At 44.3% G+C, this 26,263-nt stretch overlaps 1 protein-coding gene across 1 annotated transcript in view; it reads right to left on the bottom strand.

The window, feature by feature from the left end:
• LOC125756260 (Down syndrome cell adhesion molecule-like protein Dscam2) overlaps positions 1-26,263 on the bottom strand; it is a 194,380-nt gene that overhangs the window by 11,407 nt on the left and 156,710 nt on the right. The window contains exons 3-7 of the mRNA XM_049412869.1: positions 24,662-24,823; positions 12,394-12,540; positions 6,042-6,159; positions 2,281-2,456; positions 1,304-1,597 (exon numbers count right to left, since the gene is read on the bottom strand). Of these exons, the coding sequence (XP_049268826.1) occupies positions 1,304-1,597; positions 2,281-2,456; positions 6,042-6,159; positions 12,394-12,540; positions 24,662-24,823 (897 nt within the window). The remainder of the gene's footprint in view (positions 1-1,303; positions 1,598-2,280; positions 2,457-6,041; positions 6,160-12,393; positions 12,541-24,661; positions 24,824-26,263) is intronic.

The following is a 26,263-nucleotide window of genomic DNA, read 5'->3' as shown; positions in this document are numbered from 1 at the left end:
AAAGGCTTAGCTTAACCACTCCTGGAAGAAAATTGCTATGCCGTGTAGGTTACCCATCTCGTCCTCAGTATGCGGGAGAAGAACTGGAGTCCATGGCTAAACAGGTACGTGAAAGGATCTTAGTAGCCCCTATTCCAAAAAACATGAGCCCACAATACCACAAAGGTCGTAGAAGCGCTCGAGCTCGCAAGTTACAGCGGCAATTCGGGGGGAATCCTGACACGGTGTACACAGATGTCGCCCGATCCGGTACCAACAAGTACGCCCTCGCAGTCGTAGGAGCGGCCGCAGGTCAAGGGCTTCTGACATGCGCCACTACTCGAGCAGCGTCCGCGAATACCGCAGAAGCTTCAGCCATCGCGCTAGCTATTAAAACTAAGGATATCCTGAGACAATCCTCACTTATTCTTACCGATTCCAAGGTCGCCTGTAGACTCTTTCTCACCGGGAGACTACCACACAGCACCATTCGCCTATTAGGACCCGACCTAACGCAGGACCATGCGATCATCTGGTGCCCGGCTCACGCAGGACTCGATGGCAATGAGAGAGCGGACGGCGCAGCTCGTGCTTTTATCAACCGAGCGGCCGACCACTCTGACGAAAGCCCTTTCTTACCGCGAGACATCCTTGAGCACCAACGGCTTGAGCGACGACAGTACAGTCCACCCCACCCTGATCTATCCGGGCGGGACTCTTACGACTGGCGCCGCATACAAACACATACATATCCGAACCTTTCTTTGAAACATGCCATTCACCCCACAATGTACAGCGATAGCTGTCCGTGGTGCGGAGGCAGGCCCACTCTCGCCCACATAACGTGGGATTGCCAGAACAGGCCACCCGAAATTAACTCGCCGCAAATAGCCGGCAAAATTTCCGGAAGGGAGCAGTGGGAGACTTTGCTCGCCAGCGGGGATCGGGTGGTGCAACTAGCACTCCTCGACCAGGCGCGGCGGGCCGCTCAAGCCAGTGGAGCCCTGGAATAGGGGCCCCACCCACCCGCTCCCTAAACACTTTTTTCTTTTCTTTTTTCCCTCAATAAACGTTTTGATATATATATTGTGATGGGGCATTGAACGTACCTTGCCGCAATGTTTTTTTTTTCTGGGTTTATCAGCCCCGTTTAGAAAGTGCAGGCCAGTATATTCACTATCAACTAATAGGGCGGTTAAGAAAACAGGGCACTGAGTTTGATGATCAAAATTAGGGGTTCGCAATGAAAGGCATAAAAAGAAAACACCAGTCACTTTCGTAAATATTTTCACAGCCCAGCGATGAGGAAAAACGCGGCTCTCACCACCAACTATGAGCTCAGCGGCGGCCTGAACGGTGCGCTTGGGAGACAGGCGCACGAAGCACTGGTACATCCCTTGGTCCTGACGCCGGATTGAAGGAAGGTGCAGAACACGGGAGCGGCCCATTCCTGCACCTTGCTGAGTGGACGGCATCACGCGTCGGCCATTGTGTCTCCACTCGAGACTCGTCTCGTCCAGCACACCCCAGTCCAGGCCGGATGCGTTGCAGCGGAATGCAGCAGCGTGCCCCACCTCGGCCCTTACGTGCGCTGGGGTGACTGTCACCCAAGGCTTAGCTGCGCAGAAATGAAAAAAAAGTGGTGAAGAGTTCGAGAGGAAACAAGTTGCTTTGTTTTTTGTTAAAGTGGCCTAACGTCAAACGTGGCCCGTGGTGTGCATGGAGCATCATTCAGTTAGGGTTTAAGAAGTACGCCAATGTGCATATATTATGCATGTCGATCGCATCTCTACAACACAGATTCTGTGCATGAGCCTTATCATCGCTATCTTTCACACACACACATAAACACACACACACACACACACACACACACACACACACACACACACACACACACACACACACACACACACACACACACACACACGTATACAGGAGTTACTAAAGGTTTGTTTGAAATTAGGCCACATATCGGTTTGAACCGAGATTAACAACTTGCGTGAAACCATCATCATAGTCCTTTTCCGTATTTTCGACGCTTCCGTTATTCATTATTAGTTCTGACACAATAGCATAGCTAAGCGCCAATCGGGACCCAGGTGTGTCGTCTAGGCGTCATCGAGCGCGTGATGAACCACGAGGAATATATATAGCTGCTGAGCAAACCGAAAAACAGGACAACAGAGGGAGGAGACAAAGTACAGCGCTGCGGTCTGCCCTGTTTTTGCGCTGTTTCCTCAGAAAGTATTAACCGGGCAGCCCAAATGCGCACGCTTTTACAGAGAATATAATACTCACGAGTGACGACGAGCTCTAGGTCGACCTGCGCTTCACCGACGCTGTTAGAAGCGAGGCAGACGTAAGTGCCGGCATCGCCGGCCTCCACCTCACGAAAATGCAGCACCCCAGCGACCTGCCGAACGTCCATGCCGGGCTCAAGGGGCAGCATCCGTTGGCCGTCACGCTTATACCAGCTGGAATGCATAAGACGCGTGCTGTTAGAGTATGCGACTCAATCAGTGGGCTGAGACCACGTGACTGCTCTCGTGCGCTACCTTGTAGCCGCGCGCTCAAAAAGAGTCGCAATGTTCGCGTACCGCGGTGAGCAGCCGCGGCCACGGCTTTAGGCATCGGCTTTACAGCGCGTCAGAATTTTTGACGGCGGCACAGGGCGAAGATGCGTCGTTGTCCCTGACAAGTGGTAGGTTGACCATCCACGCGCATGGTTGTTTCGCTCGAAGCACGGTTGAGGTCGGAGCAATACGGTAGCGCACGCGGTCACGTGGTTTTGTTTCATGTTTTGCGGGCCTTCTTTAAACGCCGAAACAGATGCACGCGCAGCTTGCACATTGTTTAAACCTTTTTGGATCGGTCGTTTTAGAGCGCCCTCCACAACATAAAGAAATGCACTTGGCCCTTATGTGAATATTAAGGATGTTGCACAATCGATATTAGTTAATTATCTAACAAAGCGGAATATAAAAAACCCTAACGAGCGCCACGTGAAGGCAAACCATATGTTGTTGGTTTTATTCAATTTAGTTTATCCACTTTCCCTCAAGCAGAGCCATCAGAGCGACTTCGTGGCTGAAACTCCTTCAAGAACCCGCCAACGGGACTTTCTCTTATTCGATATCGAAGCCTGCAATATTAATGAAGTGAAAAAGTAAGAGCCGTTAATATAGAAACGCCTCTCGGACAAACACAGGCAGGATAATAACTGGCAGCAGTACGAACAGCTATTCAATTTCTTATTAGCAGAGACTGCAGCGTCAATACGGTCGTTAAGTAAACCATATTTTCTGTTGTCACTGCAAGAAAATCCGATGGCTTTGTGTTAACGTACCTCGGATCTATAGAGATATTTAGTAAACACACACACATGGACTTTTATCGTTTTCTTTCCTATATGTGCCCAGGCTAAAGAAATTAGCTGGTTCTATCTACTAATTAAACTGCAGTGTGGACACACACACATGGACTTTTATCGTTTTCTTTCCTATATGTGCCCAGGCTAAAGAAATTAGCTGGTTCTATCTACTAATTAAACTGCAGTGTGGACAAAACTTGGCAATTATAATAAAAATTATTTCGTTCGCGTTGCATGAAAGATTTACAGCTGTGACACGCAGGTCCATGGGTCAAACCTTCTTGATCGAAAGAAGTTGAAATGGTTTAAAATGGGATAAAGAAATGTTTAACACAGCAGCCGATTTGTTATAACGTAAACAAAATGAAGCTTTGGTGCTATGATAGAACCTTATCGCGTCGTTCACAATTTGCATTATATTACAAAGCCTCGATAATCAACAGGGAACCGAACAAAAGATGTATTTGGTGATAACAAAGAAAAATGTCTTTGTCAGGGTTCTGGGTAAAGCAAGCTTCTTTGCCAGAATATTCACCTGGATTCGCTCATTGTTTCAGCCCTCCAGTTGAATATTTAATGCGTTTAATAACTTGTGTTTTGCATGTACAGGCAATGGTCCACGGTAGTTCATTATCTATTCTCATAGTTGCAACTACTATTATTGCGATATACGCATAAAGAAAATTCTAAGTTTAGCGGTTAATCTTCATTATTGTGTGTTTAGTATCCCATAAGTAGTTGTGGAGATTGCTACACTTTATTACTAAAAATTCTGTTCCATTCCCTCCGTGTAAAAGGATTGCTGATGATGTTACAGTGGTTGCCTTTTGAAAGCACTCGATTATTGTTACCTTTTGCAAGCATGCAGGAATTTTCGTTTACACTCGCATATATTCCAAGAGAGCTATACATGTATGGAAAGTCAGGACTCACCAAAAAGAGTAACAGGTAAACTGTTTTTTTTTTAAATCTTTGAGTGCATTTCAACGACACCAATACACAATAGGTTAATTATTGGCGGCAGAGGAGCAGGTAACTTTTTCAAAACAGTTTCGAACACTGAACTTTTCTTAAATACCACTACACGCGCAATATGGGATGTTTAATTCGATTATAAAAATGTGGCTGTCGATCCACGGAAAGCAACGCGCCAGTTTGCGAATGCGACATTTGAATCAACAGGAGAAACGGTAACTCTGGCGTTCTTGCGCAAGAAATTCCACCTTTGTCTTAACACAACCACACAAGTGAGAAGAGTTGTTGAAGACTAAAAACAAGCTCCCACAAAAATGTACCTTTCGAAGCTAAACTACAAGTTGCGACAGTGTTTCTCTCATTAAAAGTTTGATTACTTCTCGGACAATATGTTCAAGGGAAGGCTCCACTCACACCACGTAAATTAGGTAGGAGTTTTATTCGGGCTTAAATGTAATATTAAACTACCACGCAGAATATAATTACGAAACAATGTTTACATTGAATGTTAGCTTTCTGAAATTAATAATAAGAGCTCAGAGGGACCCCGCAGGGTAGAAAGAAACGAAACTTTTCTGGCTGTTTCTTGCATGGCTTGGCGCACTTTTCTGCAGGAAAAGGACAGAGAAGAAGAATTTAGCATCAGCAGCGAAAAAGAACGCCGATAATGTAACCGGGATGTCGATGGCCCGAGAGGACCTTCGGTGGGCAATCGTTTCAGGAGCAATACGAATTACCTCCGGCTATGTTGCTCAATGGCAAAGAATGACGGTGCGGCCGAATTTTCTTATGGTACCAAATTTAATTTTGGCCTCGCTTTGACAATTTCTCCTAGCTCGCTACGGAAGATGGAGCGCTTACAAGTTCCCTTGAACCGTGGTTCAAGGTGTTTCACAATAAACAAAGTAGGTGTAGTGATAGATGTTGAAATATAGTCAATTTGCGTCACAGAAATCTATTGAAACAAAGTTAGTTTACGAAGTTTTATTCTTTACACCATTATTATTCGCAGACATGTTGTAACGCCATTTTCTTTCTATAGCTCTCAATGCCCCTTCGATATTGAAGAGACGTATTAGGCAATCAATACAAAAGTAGTACTTCCATTAAATTTTACTCTTTTTTTCCCAGTGCAGTTACGGACACTGTAATGCAGTCGTCAGAAATATCCGTGTTCTTCAGCCACCTTTGACATTTTATTGCATTTCAGGAGCTGTATGGGCACACTCGGCGTTTTTTGTTTAAGTAGTAGGCAGAAATTCGTCGTGGCTACATGTGAGTTACCGATCAAGGACCCAATTTTTTCCACCTGAGCGTCTTCTGAAGTGCCACTGAGCCGTTCTTACAGTGTCGCTGCGTTCCGTTATTGCATTTTTAACAGATCAGCCTCAATTCGCACTGCAAGGTGAACACGAGAGGTTTTGCCGCGAGCTCTATCTGATCCATCTGGGAACACAAGATGTTGCAGGATCGCTTGTGGAATGTCCTTCTTTTTATAGGTTTTCAAGACGGTTGATCATTTTTTTTCGAAACAGTATTTTCGGGCACGGCCAAAGAAAGTCATTGACTCATTTCTCAAAGCACAAAATATAACGGGCGAACGCGACAGAACTCAATAAGACAGAAAATGAATACGGGTGTTAGATTTTGGTGACGTCATTGCACTTTCCGGTCACGGCTTTATGACGGAAGCATGCTGTTCAGGCGAGCCCACCTGTAACCTGGAACAGGAAAACCTTCGGCCACGCAGAGTAAATCCACTGGCTGACCTGGGTCACTCTGCACCCTGTTGCTTCGGTAAACGATGGATGGCGTCTGCATAGTAACTGGATCTGCAATACAAAACAACACCGTAAATAACAAAAAACAGCGTTTCCAGCAACAATTGAGCCATCGGCACTGCATATTGCTTCAAAGCAATATGCAGTGCTTTTGAAGGAAGGGGGGGGAGGGGGCTGCGTCGTTCGAGCAGCAACGGCGAGCTTTGGTCAAAAGGGCCCGGTTGCGCGCTATCTTGACTGACATCAGCAAGCGCCTCGTATACCCTTTTAGGTGTTGTGCTCTCAACGCGAAGAAATTGTACGAAAACCGCTTGGCTCGCATGAGCGGCCGTATTCCTTAAAGCCAGCGTTTTGTAGAGTTACGCGAGATCGAATCCTAATGAAGTTTGCTGCTAGCCTTATACTTGGTATAACATTCCAATTCGTTGCTACAGCATTCATTGCTTCGCCCTCGCGGAAGAATTGTGACTTCTTCTGTTGGAGATAAAAGTAGCGCTGCCATTTAACAACATATACGTTTCGGCTGTATGACACGTGTCCCGCATTATACGCATGATATACGATGCCTTTCTCAAGTTCTGAAATGCTGCTCAAGCGACATTTTGATTATGTTTATGGATACTGTTGAGGTAGTACTTCCTTTTAAAAACATTGCGCGGGCAGCCACATCGTGATCGATACTTCTAAAAACATCCCCTAGCTTTTTTTTTTTTTTTTGACAAAGAGTAAACTATATGTCAAAACAAAATGTACAGTAATATGCACGCTTTGCAGAGTAAAGCTGACATATCGAAACAAGCTGCGAAACTCCGTCCAGAAATGAGGACCGTTTGTCTTCCAACGAACGTGGAAACAGAGCATCCGTGTCGCTGTCACGAGAACACAGCATTGGGACACCTGGCTTGACTGATGTTCGTTTCAGGAACGATCTCCGGGAGAGACAAACTCGTACATTGTAGCGAACGAATGTGAGAGAAGGAAGGGGAGAGGGTGACGTGGCCAACATACAGGATGTCCGTGAGAGGACTGGCACAAACAAGGGGCCGACCGGAGCGTGTTCCGTCATCGTATACATGGTGCGCGACCACGTTATGGCCGAATTATTCATGTAGCTTCTGAATAACTATAAAAATGATGCCCGCAGTTGATGTACTTGTCCTACACTTTTCTCCCGAATTTCCGAAGCGCATGTAAGCTTCAAACTATTTTAATAAATACAAAAATATTGGCTAGGTAAAAATAATAAATAGACATGTGGGAGCTGCTTAAATATGTGACGCTGAAAGTGACTTGCTCGATTAAGTCCGCTCAATACGACATTGCTCGCCACCAGCCGTTCCATTACATTTTTTTTTTAATTCACAACGATGTTCTCATGCTTTGTCAAACCTTTTCCATAAAGTATGCATACGACGCGTGCGTGCGTGCGTGCTTATAGAGGAGTCTGCCTGGGTCGCTGTTCATGTTTAATTATTGAACTCCGAAGGAGAGGATGTTCACAAAATTTATAGCATGAATAATTACATCGGCGAACTAGGAACGCGTTTTCTTTTGCTTTGTCTATGAGGGGAGAAAAATTCGGCAGATCCCACGTACCGTTGGAGTCGATGTTATGCGAAGCATGCGGCGGGTAGGTGACTGTGGTGTAACTTTTTTTACTGAGCAACACGTTACAAAATGGCGCTAAAGATTTGTGTAAATTTTATACGCACACATATATATATGTTGAAGAGCCGCATATGTGTAATATAACCAGTTGTTTACGGTTGGGTAACGCTGCCAATGGCAACGTGGGTATTACCAACACCAGAAGCGGTAAGCTGATATGTAGTGCTTATACGTGTCCCGAGAACGCACGCACGTTTCACGAACCCGTGTGCATGTGCGCAAGCCGTCCTTGACAGTTCTTGAACAAGGGCATCATCACCGTGATCAGTGACCATCAGCAGCTTGTCATGACTTGTTATAGGATCCAGTCGTAATTGTGGTGATGAGGGTTCCATGTGTGGTGAAGTATATGGTATAGTAGAGCTTTTGGAATTCGTGGATGCCTCGGTCATTTCATCGACAAATTCTCTGTCGACAGAGCCGGCGACATGTCGGAACCTGAAGCCACCCTTCGCGTTGGTGAGGTAAGAGCCGTCGAGGCTGGTAGGCCTGGATAGTGCTACGTAGACCAACATCAGTGGATGGTGTTTGTCGTATTCGTAGACTACATGGGCATATGAGGCATACGTAGCCTAGTCTACAAAGCGGCTGTCAATCAATATGGCGTCATCCTCGGTCAGCATGAGGCCATCGCCCAGCCTCGTAAGAAATGAAGAGGACGCTGCGTCGTTCTGGTGGACGAAGTGCACTTTACGGTGCGGTGATGTGGATATCATATGTAACTTTCGTTAATGTATTCCTCCGGGGTCGAGCAATGCTTCAATATAGCTTGCTGAATCATAGGAATACAAACGTAATGTTTATTAGACTGCTATAAAAGCGGAGCCAACACTGGAACCACAGACGTTAATCTGATATAACGCCTGTATCGTAGAGTACACATCCTAGGAGTATCATGTAGTGTTCATTGCTTTCTTGTAAATTTAGATAGCCAGCACCACAACCACAATTGACTTTGCACTGATATTACGCCTGGGTAGGCTGTTTTTTCAAACCAATTTATAGACGTGGTGTGGCTCAGTGGTAGAATACCTGATTGCCACGCAGAATGCTTGGGTTCGATTCCTGCTGGGATCGTAATTTTCATTCTTTCCATTCGTTGAGTCAACGCTGCCGATTTTGGTCTTCCTTAACGCTCTAGCATTTAAGTTACCAATGTCTGTTCTCGCTGTTCCTGGGTAGATATAAACTGTCAATAACCTGTGGCGCATACCCGTACACCGCGGCCCGTGGTAAACGGGTATGTGCCACACGTGTCTAGTGGAAAGGGTTTGACGAAGTACGCCACAGGATTTTAACGTTATTCATGTCATGACCCGGCAATCATGTTCGTCAAATCCTCTTACCCTCCCACGCAAATTTTGGTCTACAACAAGTTAAGGAGGCGATCATGAGAGCACCCAGACGTAGGCGGCTAGATAGATAGATAGATAGATAGATACGTAGATGGAAACGCTCAAAGTGCCAGAGGTTCTCTAAGAAATGCTTCGCATTTAAAAGGTAGAGATAGAGAAAACAGAAAGATTGTTAGACTCGAATTTTTATGTCTTACTTTTTATTAAGGGGAAATTAAAGGGGACGTAGACACTTTTCTCCCACCGGGCGTATACTCTTTATCGGAGCGCAACAAAAAAGCACTGCAGAGCGCGGCAGATATTCTTACAAGCGCAAATATATGCGGGCTTAAACTACGGAAAGTCGACACGAGGTTCAAGAGCCCGTTAATACAAAAAGTACTTCGTAGCTTCGCACATGATACTGTAAACATTACTGCTAATTCATAACAAAACACATTCCGCATGTGCAAGTAAGCGTGCAGTACCAGTACATGACTTGCTGCAGGGCGAACCTGCTAGGAGGAGAAATGTATTTGAAACTAAAGAAAACTTGGAGGATGCTTGAGCTTCGCCTTCAACAGTAGAACTCGACTGCGTAAGCGGGCCCCGTGTGAATCGCCTTCTAAATTGCTAGCCTCGCATCTGTTCTCGGTTCATGCCTCAACCGTGCCGTAAGGAAACGAACGACTGTGCGCGTAACATTGGCCGTTTCAAAGTATCGTATAATGCCTACAGAAAGTACAGTTGTTAAGTGCCCACTACACGATAAATATATTTTTTAGCGAATAAGCGAAGACCCCACTACGCGTCCGTAAGGCAACACGCGAACCTACGCAGCTGTGCACTTTACTGATGCTTTTGCAGCTGATGATGATGAATAACTATGTCTGAGGGCTTTGTAATGGGTGAGCCTTCAAAACACTAACTCTTTGCGCAATTCACATGTTTTGATGATTGGCGCGATTCTACGCTTCCTCCATGCAATATTGCATGCGTTAAGGAGACTCCTTCTACATGACATTCATATAGTGTTTTTTTTTTCGAAGCACCTTCATGAAATAGCGTGGCACTGTGGTAAAACTCCTGCTTGCCATGGAGACGGCCTGGGTTCGATTCTCACTCGAAGCCGCAGATTTTTATTATTTCTTCTATTTGCATCTTTCTCGACTTTTCGTGCACGGACAAGATGATGATTTTTCGCTGACAACTAACGACGCCGACGCCGATGCCGACACCGGAATTTCTGCGAAACGAGCTCTTTAACGCTATCGCGTTAAAATTATTGTCGCCCACCTAGGAGGAAGCCTTCTCTGTAAAAGTCGACCCTGATTTCGTAGCTTTGTGCCGCAAACGAACTAATGAGTTTATTTCCTCTTTAATAAGTTGCTTTTGGCAGACATTCAGGCTGCTGTTGCATTGCTGCTACGTGTCGCATTTATGGCAAATTTACCATTCTGTGCAGCTTAGCAAGATCCCGCTGCTTGATTTTCACGAAGTGCGCTCAATGACTTCTACCCTCCTTTTGCATATGGAACCTCAAATAAATAACAGGTTCATATAAATTTGCATATCGAGCCTCAAATGAATAATAGGTTCATGAATGTGTGCTAGAATTCTTCTCCGTCACGTGTCTAGACGCTTTCCCTTCACTAGTCGTGCGCTGTGTGTAAACTGACTACAATTGCTGAACTAAAACATTTCAGGAGAGACAGACAAAGCGTACTTGTATTTAAATACGATTGTCTGTGACGTTCTCGGTAGTTATGTCTTTAGTAATAACACTCTTCAAGTACAGTGGCAGCCAAACCGGATACACCAACCGCATAGTCAGACTTGCATGTCTGGCATAGTGTTTTAATAAAGGCTACCGTTGAAATCACTTTGAAGCTCCCGTGTAGCTGAATGCTCAACACCATTTTTTACATCCCTTTAGTTCATAAGATCATTCCGCTGGCCGCCAGATATCAGAATAATTTATACCAAAAGTATATATTGCTACGTTATTTGTAGTTACTTTGCTGTGTGTCGCTTTATAAAAAAGTATATGTGGGGCTTAAGAATAATGAGCAAGCCCACACAGGTATTTTGCCACGTTAGCCCCTATACGCAATAACGTTCTTTCTCTTTCGCTTCGTGTTAGCGTGTGAAGGCTCGTTGTCGAAGCAATGCAGCTTCCACGTGTACCAACGGTGTTTCTCCGCCGCCGACTGCTTCCAGTGCGATAGCACCGACTTATAAAACTGCTGCAATACGCGCTGTAGAGAGACAACGATGTCGACGGCCGAATGTCCTGGCTTGGTGGAGCGAGACAGAGGCCACAGGGTCGTGGAACGCCTGCGCGCGTTCGCGGCTCAAGCTACGAACCTCTGACTCCCGTGTTGCTGAAGCGCAGTGTGGCAGTGTATGCATGAGCACAGGCATAGGTTACCTTAAATAACTCGGTAGCGCACATCGTGCCGCTTCTCTCCTTAATTGACAACGCTTTGAATAAGTGCATATCGAGTAGCAGTGTTTATTACGTGCTTGTTGGTGTTATCTTTGCGTGCGATTCACGATACGCTATGTCCAGGTATATAAGAACTTCAGCTACCACAACGGGTAAATTATTATCATGGACGTTAGTCCTCGCGATGGAGATGTTCCACTAGGCGTCAACGTGGGTGCATCCACGTCAAACGGTGCTATAGCTGCCAACACCAATAGACATTGTACAAGCTCTCGTATATCACTAGACAATAAGCACTACTTCTCTGAAGACACGTTTCACTTTCGTGTTATACTGATACCTATGACGGAGGGGTCCACCATGTTTTTGTAGTCACGCGAACGCCGAACAAACGAAGTTAACACGCGTAGCTCGCGCGGCTCGAGCCACGCTTGAGAGGAAAGCGGCTGTTTATTGTTTTTTAGCTTGACGAATGCCGCAAAGACTACGTGAATGCGTAGTACGCGCGATCACGTGATACTTTTTGCTTCGTTTCGCTCGCGCCGGCTTTTCGTTTAGGGTCGCACCATGTATATATAAGGCTTTCGACATAAATAATTATGTCGATACGAGCAGTTACGTAGTGTCAACTACACTCTTTATCAGGTTCCTCTTGAAGTGCTAGATATATAGCCATGAAACCGGACATTTTTCGCCTGGTTTCCTGGATATAGCCAACATTTAACCGGGACCTGATTAAGAGTGTAGCTCTGACAAGAAACAGCACGCAGCTCTTAAGCAAAACGCATTAAAAGTGGTGAAGTAGATTTGTGGTTGCAGACACCGCGCACTTACCCCTCAGGAGCAGGCGTACAAAGTTGGAACTTGTCTTCTTCCGACGAGTGAGCGTGTTTTCGGTGTGGCACCGGTAGCGCAGCAGTTCTTCAGCGTCACGCGCTTCTCGGATGTAGAGCTGCCCGTCAGCCGTCACCATATAGTCATCTGCGCAAATACATTCAGGGGATGCTTAACTGTGGACCAGGATACACCTTCTGTTCCACATGATTAAGTGTTTCGGTATCTTGCGTATTCCATTTTGTTTTAAATGAATACTTCGAACTTCACTGTCAAACACAGCTTCAAACGAATGCTCTTTTAGATGCGAAGCATCTTTTTGTGGAGCTCAAACCGGTGGTGGCGTGCGGTGTGACCACCCTTACTGGCATGCGCAGACCCTCTTCACATACTTCCTCTCCACTTGCCCTCTCCCCTCATCCTCTACCCTTCTCCACTCCCACTCCTCTGAAACGCGGGCTCCACATACCGAAACGCTGCTTCGCATCGCCCCTCTCCTGCGCAACGCCGCGATGAGCGCCAGCGCATGCTCGTCCCCTCCCCCTCTCTCTCCTCTCCTCCGCTCCACCCCTCACGCGCCTGACGACCGCGTCTCCGCACGCCCTGTGAGAATTAACGGCACAGCTAGAGAGAAGACACGACGTGCGTAGCGTTCCTCATCGCGTTCCACGACGCGAGGTTGGCAGCATGCCCAAAGAACGCCAACGGAACGCGATCGTGCAAGTGCTCCGGCTTCGCATCGCCTCATGGTCCCCTTTAGCGGGAAATGGTGTAATTTTTCTTGATTTATTTGGAATTTATTTGGGATCTTATACTGTTGTTATATCGCTTCGATAAGTTCAGTATTTTGCCTCCTTCCTTGGGTTCTTGAATCTCACAGGTACCTGTTTCTTGCCAGTATATGTTGCTAAATATAATTAAGTTGAACCAACACCACAATGTGACTATCCTTATAACTAAGCAGTGGTCCCTGTAAACGGCTATTTCTTACCATAAGCTAATTGAAACATTTCCGCTACAGTGACTGGAGCAAACGTATCGCACTTTGTTCAAAAATACGCATCCAGATGAACGATCACATAGCTGTTCAACCAGTAGTTTTTTACCTTACAATGGTGCATTAGCTCGCTTTCAATCGCGTTTTTTTTTCTTTTCTTTTTTTGCTTATTTCGACATTAGGAATTCCCTATCATTGTAGGCCTTATGATAATAGATGGACACGAAGTGAAGCGAACAAAATAATAAAGTCGACAATTAGAGCATTCACACCAGCTATACGTTTGTTTTAACAGCAAAGCTGTTTAGCAAATCGCTCCTTGTCCGACGAACGAAAAAACTATCATAAACGGGTGTGTACCACAGAAACTGGGTAAGACCATACTCACAATTGGTACACTACAAGTGAAGAAGGCAGGAGTTAATCTAACAACAAATAGCGGCGAAGTGACGGCGGCGAGCCGAAGACCCCGAGTACGTACAACGAGAAAATACTAGGTAACGGTAAAGGCAACGGCGGCTGCGAGAAGATCCCGAAGTGATAGAAGGCTTACGCTAATGCCGACGTGCCGTAGATCTATGAGAGGTGCGAATGCTTTGTTTCAGCGCCAGTTTATGCCTCTGGAGTTTGAAAAACCATGTCCTCTCTGTGACTGTCCGTGGTTTGACTCGAATTTCTATGCGCTGACTATCAACGTAGAAACAACCCAGCATCACCTACCTAAAGCATGAAAACAACCTAAAGCAACCAGATTAGTCTTCGGAGTCGTCCAATCTCACTGTGTCAAGCATTGCGCGGCTTAGCGCAAGCCTCACACATTTTTTAGGGGCGTAGCTCCTCTTAGTCTAACCTTGTCACGTCTCCGTTGTCCGGCGTATCTCCCGGCAGCCGGTAGTAAGCGGCAGTATCTGTCCGGTGGTGGTGGTGGTGTGCGGCGTGACCACCCTTACTGCGCATGCACGTACCCTCTCCACACACCTCCTCTCCACTCCCCCTCACCATTCCCCATGTCATCTACCCCTCTCCCCTTTCCCTCTCCATTCACCCTCTCCCCTTCCCCTCTCCACTCCCCCCCCCTTCCCCTCTCCCATAACCTGTCTTAAAAACGGAGGGGGCGTGCACACATGAAGGGTCCCTAAAGACAATGTGCTGCGACAGTACGTGATATGTATCGCCCTCTCCTCACCTACGCTTCTCCCTCTTTCTCCTCTCCTACGGACCCCCCCCTATCTTGCCTCGCGGCGCAGCGGCGCCGACGCAGGCAGCGTCGCGAGGCAGCGTCGCGGCAGCGTCTTGATTGAAAAAATTGGCCGCGTATCTGCGTGCTTCGCTGCAAATGTCGTCTAAAGACGATAGAAGAGGCGCTGCGTTAAATATGGACGCCATCTGGCAATACGTCGGGAATCATGAGTGCTGCGTTGCGGGCTGGTAGTCCCGGCGCAGCAGCAGGAATGGCGGTGATGACGGCGGTGACCAACGCGACCAGCGGGGACGCCAGCCAGCCCGAACACGCGGTTTGGCGCGAAGCGCTGAAGCAGAAGAAACGTCCGCACTCAACGAGTACTCTCCACACACTCTTTTATTTACACGTCGCCTGGGTAACACAGGAATGCCAGAGCGGCGCCCCATGGCATTCGTACAGTGCAATACAGAACCGAAACCGAAACACAACAATGAGCTCGTGCAGAGGGCACGGAGGAAGGCAAGTTTCAGCGCAGCTTAAGAAACTAGGGTCTTTAGAATTACGTATGTATGCATTTTCTGGTAAAGGAACACACCACCTAATAGTTACCTAGTCATGTTGCGCCTCAGATATGCATAATGTTTGCTTTTTGATCGAATATGTACACAAGTATGAACCTAGTCAGCCGTTCAAGATGGCTGGCCCTTGGGCAAGTGGTTCAACTTTGGCCGAGTGGCTGAATCGAGTGACGTGCCGACAAGCAGAAAGACAGACAGAAAGACAGACCAAAATTTCTCCGTTTAAGTGTTCCAAGAAAGACTATCGTCTTTAAAAACCGACCGCTCGCGCTGCACAACCGTTCACTGACCACCCCGTATATATAGGCACTGGATTTTGACCTCCAAGGTAGTGCGCGTGTGCGATTTCTCCTGTGCGTGATTAAACAATGAAAATGCACTGCGTACATGTAAAATAAAAGTGAGCTGCAAGTCGTCATAACTGTCATCGAACCTTTAGTATAAACGCGCCCGATCTCACGTCGGTGATGATGTACTGCGCAGAATTCACGGAAGATTCACGGTTTACCGATGAACCTCCGCAGCTTCGCCCACTCATCATCATTCACTCCGTGGATATGCTTTGATTTTTTTTCTTTTCTTTTCTTTCAGTTTTTTTTTTGTTTTTGCAAATGACAACAGTTGTTGAATGCAGGCAGTGTAACATAGGGTCGATTCCACGAAAGATCGAAAAAGGGTGTATATTTGATGTTTCCGATTTTCCTGATAATTTTGTATGTTGTGCACATATGATTGCACAGCACGAAATCGCAGTTCGTTTCAAATAAAATTTTTTTCACCACAGCAAATTTCGACAAGTGTCGCCGGTTGACGACGACCATTTTACGAAGAATGCGTTTTCGTAACTTCGGAACCATGCTGGCAGCTACTCAAGCTATATATTACAAATATCTTTCTTTTTGGCGGAAGTAGAAGTAAAGAGGAAATAGCTCTTATCATTTCATGGAATTCTGAGTAAATTATGTATTTTTAAAAATTCACGAAAAACGCTGCGTTTTTGAAAATCAGTCAAATTTGGGACGCTATGGCTACTTCTGTGAACATCTTAGCTTGTTCATATTTGCAGTATGAATAGGCCTTTATGTGAATAATGAACCACTGCATTTGTATTTCTCTAATAATATTCAAAGTAGTAAATTTTCATGCTCGAAACACCAAAAGAGAAAAGTGCTCCTCCATTCAAAAATCTATAATAAAAAAAACCCAATCTCAATTTTGTTCAAAGTCCCTCAAAATGTTCTCAAAGGACTGCAGAATGATATTATGAAAAAACATGTTGCATCATTTTTATTAGAACAAAAGGAGAAAATGTCAAACATTGTGTTTCCAGAGCGTGGTGGCCACTGCGTAAAGGACATCTCTAGTAACAAGAAAATACAGTAACACGTCTTTTTTCTTCTCTGAGCTTCGCTAAACAGCAGTAATGATCTATTGTTGGAAAGTGGGAACTGTTTTGTAAACAAAAAAAAAGATCGTTCCAATTAAATTCATTTGCGACACCACTTACATTCCTCGTCGACGGGAGCACGGACATTTTCATTCCTCTGGATAATTTTTGTTTAGTAAATGCGCTTATATAAAAGTAACGAAGCTAAACGTGAAATATGTGTAGCTGAGTCGATCATGCATTGTAAGAATGTGAGAAATCGCAAATGGCGGCAGTGGTGAACGGCATGTACCGCAGTGCAACCTAAGCACAGCAGCCACACATTGTTTGCCAGGCTTTGTCGCTATGCACGAGAAAAAGCTGGGGTGTCGATTGCGTTGGTTACGATTTACATTTTTCACCGCTCGTCGCTCTCCCGCCCGGTCTCTGGATCCGCACAGTGCGGATCGTGTGGCCCGCGCTACAAGCACTCGTGTAAACGGAGTAGCATGCGTTAGGCGGACAGGTGCAATGGGCGGCGCGATGGACGCCCGCCTGAGCAGACGACAGCAACGAGTATACGGCTGTGCCAGTCAACCAAACACCACCTGATATAGAAGTTAAGCATCCAAATTGTGCTTCACTTTGATGCGATCACTATCCTACGCTCTGAAGGTGGCTATGGGTAGGCGTTATAGCCATGGCCGAGATTTTGTACGGACTGCCTCATGGTGCACAAAAAGAAAATTCCGCTGCCGCAGAATTTTCGTTACGTAGAAGATATCGGATCGATACTCTTTTGCGGAGGGTCATGAAGCAGGATGCGCGCTCAATTCAAGAGGGAAACCAGATCTGCCAGCACTCCTTCAAGAGAAAGAAGGATATGCAAAACAAAGCAGATGCAATGCAAACAAAACGTGTTTTGTCCGTGGCCAGAACTTCTGCCACCAATCTTCACGTAATCGATTCTTTCTAAACTCTGCATTGATCACATAAGGTTTGACAACGTACACATTTGGGCCAACAAAAACCACACCTCTTGGCGACCGCTCTCCAGAAATTCATTTCCATTCATGAAGAGACCTTGGCTTTTATACCAATCTCTCAATTCTGGCACAGCACATCATCATAAGAGACGCATGGAGGGAATGCGTTCTTTAGCACTCAAGATATGTATTATACTCAACTGAAATAGATGAAAGAAAAGGAGGCTACAACTGAAAGTGCATACTGTGGACTGAGGGATGTCTAACACTGGCGTGAAGTCGCAAACCACGCGAATGCATTTAATTGGAACGGTCTTTTTCTTTACAAAACAGCTCCCAATTTCCGACCATAGATCATTACTGTTGTTTAGCGAAGCTCAGAAAAGAAAAAAGACGTGTTACTGTATTTTCTTGTTACTACAGATGTCATTTGCGCAGTAGCCACCACGCTCTGGAAACACAATGTTTGACATTTTCTGCTTTTGTTGTAATAAAAATGATGCAACATGTTTTTTCATAATATCATTCTGCAGTCCTTTGAGAACATTTTGGGGGACTTTGAACAAAATTGAGATTGGGGTTTTTTTATTATAGATTTTTGAATGGAGGAGCACTTTTCTCTTTTTGGTGCTTCGAGCATGAAAATTTACTACTTTCAAAATTATTAGAGAAATACAAATGCAGAGGTTCATTATTCACATAAAGGCCTATTCATACTGCAAATTTGAACAAGCTAAGATGTTCACAGAAGTAGCCATAGCGTCCCAAATTTGACTGATTTTCAAAAACGCAGCGTTTTTCGTGAATTTTTAAAAATACAAAATTTACTCAGAATTCCATGAAATGATAAGAGCTATTTCCTCTTTACTTCTACTTCCGCCAAAAAGAAAGATATTTGTAATATATAGCTTCAGTGGCTTCCAGCATGATTGCGAATTTACGAAAACGCACTCTTCGTAAAATGGTCGTCGTCAACCGGCGACATTTGTCGAATTTTCCTGTGTTGAAAAAAAATTTTTATTTGAAAACGAACTGCGATTTCGTGTTGTGCAGTCATATGTGCACAACATACAAAATTATCAGGAAAATCGGAAACATCAAATATACACCCTTTTTCGATCTTTCGTGGAATCGACCATAGGAGATATGCGTTACGAAACTACAAACCGCGATTAAAGTTGAATAAATTAACAATGTGCATGTTTCAGTATCTTTTTCAGTTAATAGCATGCAGGGTGAACACAACCTTTGTTATCGTTACATTGCAGTAAAGCGAAACATGCATGAACACTAGCGCTAATAGACAACACCTCCGTTAATATTTTAGTGAGCCCTTTGCAAGCAGAGCTTCATCGCTATATATTGCGTAAATGTTTTACTAATATAAAGCCCATTAAGGTGGTCTACAATGAACTAAGAGGAGCAAATACGGTTGCCTTTGCAACGCTTACATTTACGTTCACTTGTAATGCAGACGGTAAACAGTTGTCTGTACGCTGAGCTCGTTTTTGAACAATGAAGCCAAGTTACTACGTAGCTTTGAGGGTACTTAGCTTCTATGTTCGACACGAATACGCTTGTCTCCAACGCCTCCATTATTTTGTTTGTTATGAGGACATTGTACGCATCGTGAGTGCAACTATAGTGTATTTAAGTACTCCATAAAATGCGTTCGTGAAGTCGGGCGAAGCCCATGCAGTCTACATCGCAGTCGGTTAGGCTTTCAACTACAGCCATAAAACAAACGCTTCCACACTGCACTGCATGTAAATCAAGAGGTACGTTTTTTAGCTGCTAGGATAGTTGTTTACCAGACGAGTGAAGCTTGCGAGATGAGAACAACCCAGGCTTTTTTTTTTACAATATTCATTCCTAACTTGTATTCTTACTGTACTTTTGAAAGATATACTCTGCCCTCACTGCTCAGTTACCTTGTTGAAGGACGATAAATAAAAAGGCATAAAACTGAAGTGAATTTCTCTCCTCTCCTTACTTTTGGAGTGCACAGATCGAAGAATTGTATACGAGTCACCCCGCAAACAATGATTGATATTTTTAGGACGAGCAGCGAAAGAGAAAACTACAAAAACAATAATACAAAACACGTGTGACGAAGTAGTCAGCAAGTTCCTTGCATTCATTGATTTTGGCATCCTATAGGTACATAAGGAAAATAAAAAAAATAATGTGAAATAATAAAATGAGACTGCCGAGAGAGATGCAGAGATATGGCACAAACAAACGCGGGATCGATATTTTCTGCACGCCAATGGGCTCATTCTCTTTTTTATGAAAAAATATAAAAATGAAGTCTCGTATGATATCAACATGCGAAAAATCGCTGTCAGTGGCAATATACTGCCGCCATTAGCCCAATGTCATCCAGGTCGTCGCGTTCCCCCATTTTTTTTTACTTCCACAGGTGTTTTTAGCAAAAACAACTAACAAGAGTAAGCGATATACGCCGAATGGAAAGGAAAGGACAAACCGTTAATCGTTATGTTGCTGTGTGCCGCGTAGTTGTAGCTTGCAGTTCCACGTTATAGCATGTCGGCATATGCCGTCGAAGACGTTGGGAAAAGACCAGTCTACATTAGGTTGAGAATGAGCGTGTTTATTATTGTTACGCCCCAATTCTGTTCCATGGATCCACCAGAAATGCGTTATCGGCGCTATGGACAAATAGTGAAATTTACAGAGTTTCTGTTGGTCCACTTTTTGGTATATATGAACGTAAAGATTAGCTGGGGCCTCACAAAAGTGCGCTATGGAGAATACGTTTTCTTAATTTCTTGAAGGCTGACGAATCTTGCAACATCAAGAAACATTGCAAATAAGGCCTATCAGCTTCAACTACGCTTTCTCCTTTCGCAGCAATTAATTTTGGGAAAGCAGACGAGGGCTACTTTTAAAGCACTGAAATTAAATGGCTGTAGAGAGAGGGAGAAATCTTTTTAATGAAGAACAGATAATTCTGCCAGCGTATATAGATGCGCCTATATGGTACTCCGTTTAAGGGAAGGGGATTGAGGACAGAAAAGCCTAGGAGGAGGAGGGCAGGAAAAGAAAAGAAAATCAAATGTTTTGATCAGGGTACGTGCATTTTTTATTTAAGGATCCTTCAGCGTCATGGTTTTTGCAATGATTTTTCTTTCTTCCGATTCATTTGACAATGACGTCCCCACCCCGTCAAACCATTCATGGTTGATTTTTGCAGTAGTTTTTAAGAATAAGCCAGTAAACTCTGTAATCATTAGCTAGACAACCCTTTAAACATACAGCTAGCAAAACGTTACGAGCTGTCTCTTAAACGTAGTAATCCTAATTATTACTAACTTTGCGCGTGTGTTTACAAGCGTTATATTAACATTTTTAAAAGTGCACGCCTTTCTAATCTGTGCCTTCCGGACCTGAGCTCATTTTGTACGATAAACGCTTTCATACGCCGACAAATTGTAAGCCCTAACGTTTATAACTAAACTGTTGGCTGACTAAGGCGATCGCTCTAGTTGAAACGTGCGCTACATAAAGCACTTTACACACACAAAAAAAAGGAAAACGTTTAACGTTAACTTCATTTGGTCAGTCATGACTTACCAGATATATAACTCTCTTTAAAGATACATGTTAACACTTTTTTGGAGAGTTTTAAATCTTTCTTTGAGGCCCGATTCTCTAAATTAGAATTAACGTGCATCTTTAGAGAGAGTCATATATTAAACTTTTAGTATATAATCTTTAGTTAACTGATGCGCATCGACAGGCAAGTATCTTGTTGGCAAGCAGCGTGTTGGCGAATTCATAATGCTCACACTATTCAAGAGACACGTCCAACTAATGCGCATAGCGCAAGAATGTATTTGGTATTTACAAGCAGGGATCAGCGTAATTACACAGTAAAGACTGAGAAACGACGTCTCAAGACGCAAGGTAGCGGAGCGTGCTATTTTGACCTTAGGAATCAGAACAAGTTAGCTGGGATTTTCTAAAACATCTCGCTTTTACAAGGGCGCCGTTTGAACTTGTTTCCAATGCAAACGCCTGCTTACTCGGCGCCTTTGACATTTGCCCCGCAGAGCCGTTGTCGACGTTCGGATGTCGCCTCTATTTTCAGCGCTTGTTGATCTCCGACCACTTCCCTTTTTCGTCGATCTATTCGCAGGAACGCCTTTGCGCTCCGAGAGCCGTTTAGAACCTGTAGCCACATTTTCTTTCTTTCCTTCGAAATCGGTGCGAGAACAGCTACAAGAACGTCGCGAACGCAACAAGTGACTTGATTTCTCCCACTACGCACGAAACGAAAGAAAAATGCGTGAATAGCTCCACGCATATTCCTAAGAAGGAGGGGGGGGGGGGAGGAGGCGGAAGGAGAATAGCGAAGTAGCGTGCACTTCCGCTGGCGTGTTGCAAAGCGAACGCATTCACTGCAGCGCGCGAATGCAGGCATAAACGATTTGAACAATTGATGACTGCCATCATGCAAGAGCGACGGAGGCGAGCAAAAAAACCTGAACCTCGTATTCGCGAAGTCATTCCAGAATGAATGCGCCATTTGGGTTCTGAGACAGCTATAATCGACGCAGTTCTTCGGAGAATAGTGTTTCACCTTCTTTTAGATCAGGCGGTTGCTAGAAGGAAAAAATACGGAGAGATGAAAAAAAAATTAAATAATGCATCTTTCACTCGTGTTATGGCATTGAGTCTCGCGGCACAAGTCTTCCATCAGTATTGGGCTGCATTTTTCTTTCTGTGTATCTGCGTTTATACTTCCGTGAGGAGGAAAGAAAACGTGGTGAATGAAGAGCGCGACGTTTAGCGGCAGCTTACGCCCACGTACTCAGTTGTTCCTGCTTTCTGTCGTTTCGCGTAATCAAAAATGGTACGAAGTCACTTTTAGCTGGCATGTGAACACACACACACACACACACACACACACACACACACACACACACACACACACACACACACACACACACACACACACACACACACACACACACACACACACACACACACACACACACACACACACACACACACACATAAAAAGCGAATTAAGAGGTAGCTCGCCAATAAGCGTGCAAGGCGCATATATTACATAAATATCACCCGTCGAACGGCTATCTTCAGTGAGTTCTAAGATCTTACGTGCGTGCAGAGAATCATAAGTACACGCGTGATACGTGAGTCCCCGACAAAAAAAACAATGCGTCACGCTTAGAATGACAGAAAATTGAGCCAGCTGGTAGCTTTGCTGGAATTTCTCCTCTGAAGATGGCGGGGAAGGGAAACCTCATTGTCGGACGCTCTACGCCAGGCGCAAAAAGGCGGAGATCGTGGGTGTCATCTCCAAGACACTTTCTGCGCGGACCCAGTCTTCATTCAATGCCTGTCTCGCGTCCCGTGTGCATTAGGGCTGAAGAAACTGTTGCATGCGAAACCCCGATTCGAGTGTGCATCTAGAAGAACTTTGTCCCGTAATTACCTTCGCGAGGAACAATACTATGATGAGTACAAAAACGCGTGTGTACAAATTTACTGTTTAAAGCAACTCTTCGTCCTTCTTCTGTCAGTTTGATGTTTCGTGAACACGAGGGAACATATTTAAGACCTAAATATAATGACAATGAAAACTATAGCTACATGCTCGCTCATGTAAGTGGTTGCGCGTGAGCGTCAGTTTGGCCATACTATTGACTTTGTAACTCTGCTCTCACAAAAATAACGCAAAATAACGCAATATGTTTTTTTTTTTTTTGCATATTAAGTTAGAGCACAAATTGGGCTTTCATTCTGGGGAGTTTAGGAAAAATCGAAGATGGCTTTCTTTTTTTAATTGCATCTCAAAATATTGCGTTTTTAGAGACATGCCTTCACTTATGCATTTTCGGTTTGCGTTTTACATCATATTCTGTAATCATATTTAACACAGTTGTTAAATTAATGCGTGGCAACCCTCCGAGAAATTTTGGAAATCTTGAGTATTAGAGATGCGAAGAAAAAAAAATATCAAACTAGAGTATTACTGAGCAATGTGCTGTAATTGCAATTTATTTTCATAAAATACGGGCAACAAAACTACAAGACAACATGTAAACATAGGTTACTCGTAGTGTGACAAAAAAAATTTTTGAGACTCGCAGCTACAATAGTTATTTTCTAGGACCTCGTCAAAATCCCATTTTTCGCGTAATTCGCTAAAAGCGGCTCTCCTGAGTGGAAACATCCGAATTCTTTTGTCTAAGGCAAATTTTTTTTCGCTTAAGGAAGAATGGTTTCGTGGTCCTGTGGACTCGAAGAGCAAATGATATTTTTTTTAGCGAAATTAAAGGGGGTCCGCGGACATGCACCGACGTTTTTATGTGAACACAGCCTATAGCGAAAAAGGGCCGCTGATGTTGGAGATGAAGGAAAAGCTTCCTGAAGCAAATGGTCGGTTAGGCACTGCTGAGGAACGTGGTATGTTTTTGAAAACTTCGTTTAGAGTGGAAAGCTAATATGCTGTGCGACCGCTACAAAGAAGTAGAAATATGAAACATAGGCAAGAAATTTAAATCACATAGAGTTTTTTCTTTCACGACTAAAAATTTACGAAGCCCGACTTTAATTCTTGAGCTAGAGCCGAATAAAACGTTTAGTGACCGTACTGAACCTCGAAGTACTATCATCAGGAGAATTTACATGATTCGGAATATTAGGCGCGAAATGGACACGGACGGATAGGGAGACACACACACAGGGCGCCACTGCCAACAATGTTTATTCCAAGAAAAAAACCAGGTGCTATTTATACAGACAGTGTTGTCACGTTTCATTTACGGTGATGGCTCATGTTTCCGCTTCGCATTGGTCTTCTCTTTAAGCCCGTGATTTTTTACATCCTTTTTTGGTGGTACTAAATAAACTACAAAGTGAGCCTATTCAGTTCTTTTACTTTTGTTAGAAGCATATTTAGCTTTTGTGAATAAATAAGCATCAACAACTGGCAGCGTTTCCTTTCGGTGAAATTTATTTAGTTGCAACCAGGGTGCCTCCAACGTGAATAACTAAAGACAGTTGGCCCGTTTGAAACGTAGCTGCACTCCTTCAATCCTCATGCTTTACCTAATCATTGTCATTAGGTCACGCGCTTTGTCAGCGTTTTGCGCTGTCACATACCGCCATGCGTGTTCCTCGTGATGACGTAGCCGTCCACTCGCTGCCATGACGTCACCAACACGTGGTCCCCCAAATGGCTGGGAATGGGGCACTGAAGCAAAACCGGATTGCCGGCGACCACGTGCTTGTCCGAGAACCGCATGTCGTAGTTGGTGTCAAGCACTGCGAGCGATAAAAAAAAATAAGGGAGAAATTATTAGCTGTTTACCTCCTGGTAACTAAATTGCCGAAACATATACCACTCTGTGTTCGTGTTTTTTTTTTAAGGATACAATTGCATATAGTTATCGATATGCGTAGGATATAACTACGTGACAAATGAAAGCGCCTGATTGTCCTTCGAGCATATTTTGCGTATGAACACTCAAATTGATAGCTTGATATTTTGAAGCTTACGATAACGTCACTGTAGGCGTATTCATACAGAAGTACCCGAAAAAAGGGTAAGGAGCAAAGACCATCACAGTAGCACAAATGGTAATGCATCGCACTCGAAGGCTGAGGGTTGAGTTCCCACCAGCGAAAAGTATTTTTTTTTGTCCACTTCAATTTTCCTTCGTCTCATGATTACTACAGTTCAGTTGAAAGATACAAATTAGCCCCCTTTGCATTCCTTGGCGTTGTCCTCTGTTGGCTTCGTATAGTGGCGTCTAAGGCCGCAAGGACATCTACTTGAAAGCAAAACCTCAAGTAATGCCAAACTAAGACAATTATTAATAGTCTTGGCAGTTATACAGGTTAAATCATTTTGACAGAAGTAATTTATATCTCTCATTTTCTACATCTTAAGAGTTCATCCATAAATTCTGAGACGTTAGGCAACAAACAACAAATTCTGAAAGTGACACTTTAGCTTGAGATTAAGTATTATTATGCGGTGTAAGTAACAGTTTTCACTTGTCTCCATATTGCCAGGCCCCAGTGTTGATGTCGGAAAGAATACTTAGTGTCGGTGACACTCAGACCGACGAGTCATAAATTGCGCGCCATGGGAACGTTGGTTCTTAACTTCCCTAAGTAATACAGATGTGCGCGAACGTTTGTCGGTGCAAAGCCTTACAAACTATAAAGCTGCTTTATGAGAAAAAAAAAAACGCCCCGACCTTCTCGCTGGGCAGGCTTTAAGAACACTGGGCCGCAAGGCGAGCACTGGAGTGTAGCCAACTTTAGTAACCGAGTGCTTCCCTAACCAGGGATTATCTGCTAACGAAAAACAGGCGAGGGCACGTGGGTCGCGCATGGATGAGTGCACACAATGCGCTTTATCCTCTTCGTGAAGTCAGCGAACTAAGAAACACCCCGCGATCATAGTACGTCTTTTAGGCTCGTGTGAGTGTAAGAAAATGAAAAAAGAATGGCACCGAATATTCCCCGATAATTGGGCAATACAGGTCAACAGGCTTAGGATGATCTTAGAGATTGTTGCTAGGAGATCTAAGCCTCGGAAAATTATCCAGCGATGAACTGGTAGCCTCGTGATCCTCCTTTGTAAACCTGAGTTGCTAAGAATATTTAAAGACAAGAAAATACCTTTAAAAAATAGTAAAGTAGATAGAACATCAGCGGATTCTTTCGTTCAGTTTCCTATATACAGAAAAATGT

The sequence above is a fragment of the Rhipicephalus sanguineus genome, chromosome 2 (genome assembly GCF_013339695.2).
Source record: "Rhipicephalus sanguineus isolate Rsan-2018 chromosome 2, BIME_Rsan_1.4, whole genome shotgun sequence".
Classification (NCBI taxonomy): Eukaryota; Metazoa; Arthropoda; class Arachnida; order Ixodida; family Ixodidae; genus Rhipicephalus; species Rhipicephalus sanguineus.
The sequence above is the reverse complement of the archived record's forward strand: the minus strand, read 5'-3'. Positions and strand labels throughout refer to the sequence as shown.